Source organism: Leishmania braziliensis, chromosome 19 (assembly GCF_000002845.2).
Source record: "Leishmania braziliensis MHOM/BR/75/M2904 complete genome, chromosome 19".
In the NCBI taxonomy this organism is placed as follows: Eukaryota; Euglenozoa; class Kinetoplastea; order Trypanosomatida; family Trypanosomatidae; genus Leishmania; species Leishmania braziliensis.
This window is the reverse complement of record NC_009311.2, coordinates 587,914-597,793: the sequence shown is the minus strand read 5'-3', so window position 1 is coordinate 597,793 and position 9,880 is coordinate 587,914. Positions and strand designations below refer to the sequence as shown.

The following is a 9,880-nucleotide window of genomic DNA, read 5'->3' as shown; positions in this document are numbered from 1 at the left end:
GCGTGCCAATCCCGCCAGAAGTCGCGCACCGTCAGTGTGTTCGCGAAGCAGCGCCGCATGTCCTCCGGAACTTCGATGCCGCTGAGCATGGCGAAGAGGCGCGACGACTTCCAGATGAAGTTGAACTTCAGCCACAGGTAGGCCAGCGTTAAGAACACAAAGTGCGCCTGCTCCTGCAAGCTCATCTCCGTGATAAGGTAGGAGTGCTTCGCTAAGGCTGGCAAGTGCACAAAGTGTAGAAGCAGCACCGTCGTAGCATAGATGCGGAAGATGGCGAACGCATACGTGACCATCTTGCGCAGCGGCATCGACGTGCTCGGCACGCGCATGTACGACACGAACGCGTTGAAGGACGACATTGGCCCGCCAAGGTACAGTGGCGGGAACAGCGTGTAGGCGGCGTAGTTCACGAAGTTGTAGTCGGCGGGGTCGCGCGGGTACTCGGTGCGGTACTTGTAGCAGCGCGACGCCTCGGCGGGCAGCGCGGCCGCCAGCGCAGCGTTCTGCTCGCGCAGCTGCGCGCACTCGATGCAGGTGGCGTCGTGCTTCGCCGTGGCACGCTCGCGCGCGCGCGCGGCGGCGTGCGTGGCCTCCCACAGGTCGTAGTTGAAGGAGATGAGGCGCAGCGTCGACATCCGGAAGGATATGGCCCAGCGCATATTCGTGTCCCACAGAGGCTTCTGCTCATATCCGAGGAGATTCAGCGCCTCATCAGCACTCGTGGTGAAGAAGTACTGGAGCCAGTACGTCCCCTCGAACCCATTGGCGACCTCGATGATGTACAGGCCGGCGACGTGCGTGGCCCACATGGTGGCCATGAAGAGCCAGTAGGGGCACAGGCGCTGCAGCCGCAAGAAGATGACGTAGTTGGCGATGATGAGGAGCAGTGGAAGGAAGAAGTGCGGGCCGTGCACAGCGGCCACAAAAATGAATCCTGTGATGGTATAGAAGGTGGGCAGGATCCAAGCGCCTTGCAAGAAAGCGGTACACCCCCGTGGTGCAGCTGACAGTGGGCGGAGAGCGCGACAGCGTGGGTGTGGCTTACCACACACGACCGGTGACGTTTGCGCCCTTACGCGGCTGCCCAGCGCAGCTGACAACTCGTCGTTGGCGAGGAGGAGGGGGGAGGCTGCAGCTCCGGAGGAGGGGTAAGATGAAGATGCCATTTGGCGGAAGAGGAACTTTCGATAGAATGCGGAAAATCCGCCCAGGATCAACGCCACGCAGAGGAAGCTGTTGTAGTTGGTGGAGAATCCGGACCACTGATCGTCCATGGTGTTGTCGTAGCCCTTGGAGCCGATGCGTCCAAGTAGGGGCATGGCCTCCGTGACGTTCAGCTTGTATGAACTAAAGTTCTTGTTGCAGAACGACACGAGGATTGCAAATCCGTAAAGGATCAGCAGCAGACACGTTGCGGCTGGTAGGAGGTACTCTATGGAGCACAGGCGAGAATAAACGGTGCTGTACTCGGCGGCCCCAATGTCTAACTCCGTGGTGGGGCTCAGCAGGTGAAGGCGGCAGCCCCTCGACGTTGTCAGGGTAGAGGATGGCGGCGGTGGCAGCAGCGCTGCGGTGTCCCTGGGCTGCGGAAGCCTCATCACCGGGACGATTGCTTCATCACTTTTTTCTTTCAGATGTGATGTTGGCTGTGACGCATGACCAACCTGTGAGGAGATCGAAATGTTCATTGGCCGTAGCAGCTACGCTGCGCTGCTTCAGTAAGTGCAGACTAGTGGGGGTGCGATTTGGCGAGAATGTCCGCTTTACCTCGGCACTAAGTGCCGATGCCACCCAGAACGCCTTACAGAGGAGGCTGAGATATTCGGTATCCACCCAGCAGCCCCAACAAAGTGGTGGCACAAAGCGCTGGTGGATGCTGTTCGTGACGGATGGTGCCGGTGAGGGTTTTAGGGAAGGACAAGGGGTCCACATACTCTTCGCAGATGCAGCAGAGCGAGCAAGCGAGCGAAAGGGGCCCTGAAGGTGCTGTGAGCTTGTGCAAGCAAGTAGCGCTAGAGGTGGGAAGAGGGGGTCTCGTGAGAACGAGCTTCGTGGAAAGAAGGAAAGAGGAAGGGTGGCGCGTAGGAAAGGCGAGTAACGTCTTGGTCTTCTGAGTGTGTCCATTCGCTGCCATAGAGCATGAGGACGAGCGCCTCCCCTCTCTACTCGCCCACCCCCGCCGGCCCCGCCACAGGCCCCATCGCGTGGTGCAAAGCAGTCGTGGACGCGAGTCACAGCAATGCGCCTACGCAGTCATCCGAGCACAGCCTCGGCATACAACACTACCCACCCCCCGCCTCGCAGCCGCACCCGTCCTGCCGGGTGGCATACGCTCGAGTCACGCGGACACGCTGCCCATCACACGGATAGCGCACACGTGTGCAGTGCTGCAGGCCGCTCCGACACCATGCTGTCCACGATCTGGCCGCCGAGGCCCGTAGCGATGCACCCCTCTGGCCTCCCTAGGCCGGAGGGCCTGGGATGCCACGCACTGTCGTCTCCGTCGTCGTCATGCGATAATGCGCATCGCAACGAAGAAAATGGAGATGTTGCGTGACAGCGGAAGGAGCACCGAGGAGAGGGGTGTAGGGGATGGGGTGGTGGTGGTGGTGGCAAGGAAGATGGCGAAGCGTGGCGTTTGAATATGCAGGTACGTGCGATGCACGAGGATCACACACACTCACCCAGTATTCAGTCCCTCACTCACTTCTGCTTTCCTCTCCCAAGAACAAACGCCGCCCCGCGTCAGCGCAAGCAGAAAAGCGAGAGCGAACGAACGAAAACTACCACCACCACCATCACAACGATGACACGCGCACATGTACGCGCAATCACACGAGGTACACATCCTAACCAAAGCAAGACGGGCGATGGTGAGATGAAAGTGCACGAGACCCAGAGGACAACTGTAAGCACACGCAAGGAGGAGCGCGGAAAAAAGAGAGCGGGAGAGACGAAGCGATCGAGCGAGCCATCATTGAGTGCGCTCTGTTTCCCATGCATGCACGTAAGCGGGCCGCTGTCATAACGTAGCGCCACCGACCGAGAGGGAGACGAAGGCGAAGCACAAACGATAAAGAAAAAGAGCCACCAAACAAACCCTCAACCACACAGCAGCAGAGAGAGAGAGGCCCCCTCCCCGCCCCGCCCCCCGAAACACAACGTGCGTGGAGAGGAAACAACGGACGCATCGGGGCCCCACAGGGGATTCTCTTTGTGGTGAGGCGCTGGTTGTGGTGTGTGGCTGTAGGAGAGGACATATACCGCCCTCCGCCAAATGTGGCATTGTACCCCTGCCTCGCTCAGTGCCTTCCAGATGAACTGATTCGCTCTCTCCCAGTCCTTCACATCCCGCTGCGCTTCCTGCACGCTAAGCCCAGTCACAGTCGCTGTCACTAACCCGAGGATGCTAAAGAGGCATCCTCCAAGAGCACAGCTGCCGCTCTGGCGTACTTGCTGACATGGCGGCCAAAAAGCGCGCCAGCCGTGCAAGAGAATTGATACGTGAAGAGCATTGGCAATTGATCCCCTCTCCACTCGTTGCGCGCGGCGCCACGGCGGCCATCTCACGGCGGAACGCCGCCACAGCCCACCCAAAGCACCCGCTCACCGCCACCTCCGCCATGAACATCACGGCAATGCACAGCGCCCACTTCACAAGATGCAACACCGGGTCGTGCCACAACGCGATGAACAGGAAGATGGGCAGCACCGACAGCGCGACGCGGCTGCTGCCGCCCATCGGGATGTACATGTACCGCACGACCCACAGGTTGAAGGAGGCGTGCCAATCCCGCCAGAAGTCGCGCACCGTCAGTGTGTTCGCGAAGCAGCGCCGCATGTCCTCCGGAACTTCGATGCCGCTGAGCATGGCGAAGAGGCGCGACGACTTCCAGATGAAGTTGAACTTCAGCCACAGGTAGGCCAGCGTTAAGAACACAAAGTGCGCCTGCTCCTGCAAGCTCATCTCCGTGATAAGGTAGGAGTGCTTCGCTAAGGCTGGCACGTGCACAAAGTGTAGAAGCAGCACCGTCGTAGCGTAGATGCGGAAGATGGCGAACGCATACGTGACCATCTTGCGCAGCGGCATCGACGTGCTCGGCACGCGCATGTACGACACGAACGCGTTGAAGGACGACATTGGCCCGCCAAGGTACAGTGGCGGGAACAGCGTGTAGGCGGCGTAGTTCACGAAGTTGTAGTCGGCGGGGTCGCGCGGGTACTCGGTGCGGTACTTGTAGCAGCGCGACGCCTCGGCGGGCAGCGCGGCCGCCAGCGCAGCGTTCTGCTCGCGCAGCTGCGCGCACTCGATGCAGGTGGCGTCGTGCTTCGCCGTGGCACGCTCGCGCGCGCGCGCGGCGGCGTGCGTGGCCTCCCACAGGTCGTAGTTGAAGGAGATGAGGCGCAGCGTCGACATCCGGAAGGATATGGCCCAGCGCATATTCGTGTCCCACAGAGGCTTCTGCTCATATCCGAGGAGATTCAGCGCCTCATCAGCACTCGTGGTGAAGAAGTACTGGAGCCAGTACGTCCCCTCGAACCCATTGGCGATCTCGATGATGTACAGGCCGGCGACGTGCGTGGCCCACATGGTGGCCATGAAGAGCCAGTAGGGGCACAGGCGCTGCAGCCGCGAGAAGATGACGTAGTTGGCGATGATGAGGAGCAGTGGAAGGAAGAAGTGCGGGCCGTGCACAGCGGCCACAAAAATGAATCCTGTGACGGTGTAGAACGCAGGGATACTCCATGAATGCCCGGCGATGATACGCCACACACGTAACGCGAGTGACACGGGCTTGCTTGCACAAACGTCAGAAGCACTGCTTTCTGCAGGCAGTCTTCCTCCCCGAGTGCCGATGTTGGTGACAGCGCCGTTCGTAGTGCCGGCAAGCCCATTTTGGCTGATGTCATATGATGAGATCGAGTCAGCCGTCGAGGGTGCGCGGCTCATGGAAGTGCTCGACACGCAGCGGCAGAGGAAGGTTGTTGCACCCATGAAAGCAGAGAGCTCTACCAGCGTTGTGTACTGCTGAGTGAACCGCCCCCACTGACTGTCTACGTGTTTATCGTAGCCGATGGCGTTGTAGCGGCGGAGGAAAGTATTGGGTGCCAGAAGGTCTCTGAGATAGTGATGAATATTCTTCGCGCAGAAGACCCGAAGCGTGCAGAAAGCGTAGGCGCAGAGGTAGATGACCATCGCAACAGAGAGGAGATACTCGATGGTACACAGACGAGGGTAAATGCTGTTGTAGACGGATGCCCCGATGCCGAGCTCCGTTGTGAAGCTCAGCAGGCGCAGACGCGGCATGGAGAGCGGCGGCGCAGTGCAGTATGGTGGCGAGACGGAAGTGGATGCCAATGGTAACAGCGCGGTGAAACCTCGGAAGGAGGACGAGGGTGACCCCGGCGAGGTAAGCGAGTTGAGCGAGAGGTCTTTTACAATCGCCTCTGGTTCATCCTTGCACACTTTTCCTCGTTCCAGGGTTGCTGCCGAGAAGCGTGTACGAGAGAGCGGCGCAGGTGACGATCTTCTCGGAGCAGAAATATGATTTGACGGGTCGTGACCAGCCATGAGGGGGGGGGTTCGGAGAAGGGAAGAGGGAGAGAGTCGAGTGTGGTTGCAGGTGCGTAAGGTCGCATGTGTGGTCGCCTTTCAAGGCCCCCTTTGTTTGGTCTCGCTCAGTTACCTGTGAGCCAACACTCTTCGCACCAACGCAGAGGCAGTGTGCAAGCGACTCCACGGAAAACACAACCAGCAGAAGAGGGAAGGTCAGCGGGGCGAGGAGACGCAGCACCGAGAAAATAGCAAGGAGGGGCACATGGAGGAGTAGAGAGCTCTGGCGAATGAAAAGTGGTGACTGCTCCCTCTCACGCACACACATACACACCCTTTTCCTTACAGTATGCATTGCTCCCACTGCTGATGTGCTGCTGCTTGGGTTGAGGGCTCTCTCTGAGTGATAGCGGCCCTGCGACCCTTGCAGAGACCCGCAGGGAGGAGGGGGGGGGGTGGGGAGAGCGAGGCTGCAAGAGTGCGGTCAGATGTGGAAATGGAGAGTCGGAGAGGCCGAGACCTTCAATGACAAAACACGATAAAGCAAAAATAGTCAACGCTATGGTCTGCGTATGGGCGAGCCAGTGAAGCGTGAGGTAAAGGGGGGAATATGATAGGTAATGTACCAGTTCTTGGTCTACGAGCACACCTACACACACCAGTGAATGCGCTTGCATGCCTGAAAATATAAAGAGAGAGAGGGAGAGGGAGAATGAGAGACGACGAGCCTGAAAAAGGCCCGCGATTCATTCGATTAGCAAAGAAAAGCACCCCGCATACCCCTCTCCCTGCGCAGATATATATACACACACACATACACACACGTACCTCTTCGTCGGGGAGAGGTGGGGTGCGAGGGAGAAGAGAACAAAAGAGAGAGGACCACAACAGCATATGTAAGACAATAAAAGTAATGGTCTTCGCAGAGAGACCCCGAAGTACGGGTGTCCGATACTCTCCGAAAATCACACGGTATGCCGGGCGAATGCCCCGAGCACAGCCCCGAGGTTAGGCACAGGGCCCCTACGTTTCACTCGCACTGCTCCTCGTGACTGAGCCTCTACTATTTCAAGCAGTACAACCGCTTCAGAGACAATGTCTGCTGGTGAGTCATTTCACGATCGATCACTGCCAAGGAGGAAGCCGAATATATAAAGGCTACTGCACCGAGGGTAAACGTGGGTGTTACGCTCATAAGTGCCTTTGCTATGAGAAAATCGGCATCGGCATACGCCGACTGCGCACCCCCATTCGAGTCTGTCAGGCCATTTTGCATCGAGAAGCCCACCGAGTTGGCGACAGCCAGCCCAAACGCTGAGGACATGCCAGCCGCCACTCGAAGTTGGCGATAGAGAAACGATTGCACCCGCGGGCTCAAGCGACGCGCACACAACCTCGCCAGGCGCGCCAGCAGACGACGACGCACCGGGTCGGTAATGGGGCTCTCCCTTTCCAGCGTGGCATCATTCACGGCGCCCGTCGGTGCCACGGCGGCCATCTCACGGCGGAACGCCGCCACAGCCCACCCAAAGCACCCGCTCACCGCCACCTCCGCCATGAATATCACGGCAATGCACAGCGCCCACTTCACAAGATGCAACACCGGGTCGTGCCACAACGCGATGAACAGGAAGATGGGAAGCACCGACAGCGCGACGCGGCTGCTGCCGCCCATCGGGATGTACATGTACCGCACGACCCACAGGTTGAAGGAGGCGTGCCAATCCCGCCAGAAGTCGCGCACCGTCAGTGTGTTCGCGAAGCAGCGCCGCATGTCCTCCGGAACTTCGATGCCGCTGAGCATGGCGAAGAGGCGCGACGACTTCCAGATGAAGTTGAACTTCAGCCACAGGTAGGCCAGCGTTAAGAACACAAAGTGCGCCTGCTCCTGCAAGCTCATCTCCGTGATAAGGTAGGAGTGCTTCGCTAAGGCTGGCACGTGCACAAAGTGTAGAAGCAGCACCGTCGTAGCGTAGATGCGGAAGATGGAGAACGCATACGTGACCATCTTGCGCAGCGGCATCGACGTGCTCGGCACGCGCATGTACGACACGAACGCGTTGAAGGACGACACTGGCCCGCCAAGGTACAGTGGCGGGAACAGCGTGTAGGCGGCGTAGTTGACGAAGTTGTAGTCGGCGGGGTCGCGCGGGTACTCGGTGCGGTACTTGTAGCAGCGCGACGCCTCGGCGGGCAGCGCGGCCGCCAGCGCAGCGTTCTGCTCGCGCAGCTGCGCGCACTCGATGCAGGTGGCGTCGTGCTTCGCCGTGGCACGCTCGCGCGCGCGCGCGGCGGCGTGCGTGGCCTCCCACAGGTCGTAGTTGAAGGAGATGAGGCGCAGCGTCGACATCCGGAAGGATATGGCCCAGCGCATATTCGTGTCCCACAGAGGCTTCTGCTCATATCCGAGGAGATTCAGCGCCTCATCAGCACTCGTGGTGAAGTACTGGAGCCAGTACGTCCCCTCGAACCCATTGGCGATCTCGATGATGTACAGGCCGGCGACGTGCGTGGCCCACATGGTGGCCATGAAGAGCCAGTAGGGGCACAGGCGCTGCAGCCGCGAGAAGATGACGTAGTTGGCGATGATGAGGAGCAGTGGAAGGAAGAAGTGCGGGCCGTGCACAGCGGCCACAAAAATGAATCCTGTGACGGTGTAGAACGCAGGGATACTCCATGAATGCCCGGCGATGATACGCCACACACGTAACGCGAGTGACACGGGCTTGCTTGCACGAACGTCAGAAGCACTGCTTTCTGCAGGCAGTCTTCCTCCCCGAGTGCCGATGTTGGTGACAGCGCCGTTCGTAGTGCCGGCAAGCCCATTTTGGCTGATGTCATATGATGAGATCGAGTCAGCCGTCGAGGGTGCGCGGCTCATGGAAGTGCTCGACACGCAGCGGCAGAGGAAGGTTGTTGCACCCATGAAAGCAGAGAGCTCTACCAGCGTTGTGTACTGCTGAGTGAACCGCCCCCACTGACTGTCTACGTGTTTATCGTAGCCGATGGCGTTGTAGCGGCGGAGGAAAGTATTGGGTGCCAGAAGGTCTCTGAGATAGTGATGAATATTCTTCGCGCAGAAGACCCGAAGCGTGCAGAAAGCGTAGGCGCAGAGGTAGATGACCATCGCAACAGAGAGGAGATACTCGATGGTACACAGACGAGGGTAAATGCTGTTGTAGACGGATGCCCCGATGCCGAGCTCCGTTGTGAAGCTCAGCAGGCGCAGACGCGGCATGGATAGCGGCGGCGCAGTGCAGTATGGTGGCGAGACGGGAGTGGATGCCAATGGTAACAGCGCGGTGAAACCTCGGAAGGAGGACGAGGGTGACCCCGGCGAGGTAAGCGAGTTGAGCGAGAGGTCTTTTACAATCGCCTCTGGTTCATCCTTGCACACTTTTTCTCGTTCCAGGGTTGCTGCCGAGAAGCGTGTACGAGAGAGCGGCGCAGGTGACGATCTTCTCGGAGCAGAAATATGATTTGACGGGTCGTGACCAGCCATGAGGGGGGGGGTTCGGAGAAGGGAAGAGGGAGATAGTCGAGTGTGGTTGCAGGTGCGTAAGGTCGCATGTGTGGTCGCCTTTCAAGGCCCCCTTTGTTTGGTCTCACTCAGTTACCTGTGAGCCAACACTCTTCGCACCAACGCAGAGGCAGTGTGCAAGCGACTCCACGGAAAACACAACCAGCAGAAGAGGGAAGGTCAGCGGGGCGAGGAGACGCAGCACCGAGAAAATAGCAAGGAGGGGCACATGGAGGAGTAGAGAGCTCTGGCGAATGAAAAGTGGTGACTGCTCTCTCTCACGCACACACATACACACCCTTTTCCTTACAGTATGCATTGCTCCCACTGCTGATGTGCTGCTGCTTGGGTTGAGGGCTCTCTCTGAGTGATAGCGGCCCTGCGACCCTTGCAGAGACCCGCAGGGAGGAGGGGGGGGGGTGGGGAGAGCGAGGCTGCAAGAGTGCGGTCAGATGTGGAAATGGGGAGTCGGAGAGGCCGAGACCTTCAATGACAAAACGCGATAAAGCAAAAATAGTCAACGCTATGGTCTGCGTATGGGCGGGCCAGTGAAGCGTGAGGTAAAGGGGGGAATATGATAGGTAATGTACCAGTTCTTGGTCTACGAGCACACCTACACACACCAGTGAATGCGCTTGCATGCCTGAAAATATAAAGAGAGAGAGGGAGAGGGAGAATGAGAGACGACGAGCCTGAAAAAGGCCCGCGATTCATTCGATTAGCAAAGAAAAGCACCCCACATACCCCTCTCCCTGCGCAGATATATATACACACACACATACACACACTACTCTCGGCGNNNNAAA

General features: G+C 58.8%; 3 protein-coding genes across 3 annotated transcripts; all 3 read right to left on the bottom strand.

Moving 5' to 3' along the window:
* Window positions 1-2: 2 nt before the first annotated feature.
* LBRM_19_1530 (putative glycerol uptake protein) lies at window positions 3-1,688 on the bottom strand (the record flags this gene model as incomplete). The annotated part of the gene is made up of 1 exon (XM_001564197.1): window positions 3-1,688. A coding segment is annotated over one exon (1,686 nt), but the record flags the coding sequence as incomplete, so codon positions are not given.
* Window positions 1,689-3,409: 1,721 nt separating this feature from the next.
* On the bottom strand, window positions 3,410-5,308 carry LBRM_19_1520 (putative glycerol uptake protein; the record flags this gene model as incomplete). The annotated part of the gene is made up of 1 exon (XM_001564196.1): window positions 3,410-5,308. One exon carries the CDS (start codon window positions 5,306-5,308, stop codon window positions 3,410-3,412), a length of 1,899 nt encoding a protein of 632 aa, XP_001564246.1.
* A 1,309-nt stretch (window positions 5,309-6,617) lies between these two features.
* LBRM_19_1510 (putative glycerol uptake protein) lies at window positions 6,618-8,792 on the bottom strand (the record flags this gene model as incomplete). Its single annotated transcript, XM_001564195.1, has 1 exon — window positions 6,618-8,792. The coding sequence occupies one exon, from the start codon at window positions 8,790-8,792 to the stop codon at window positions 6,618-6,620; it is 2,175 nt and encodes a 724-aa protein (XP_001564245.1).
* Window positions 8,793-9,880: the final 1,088 nt, after the last annotated feature.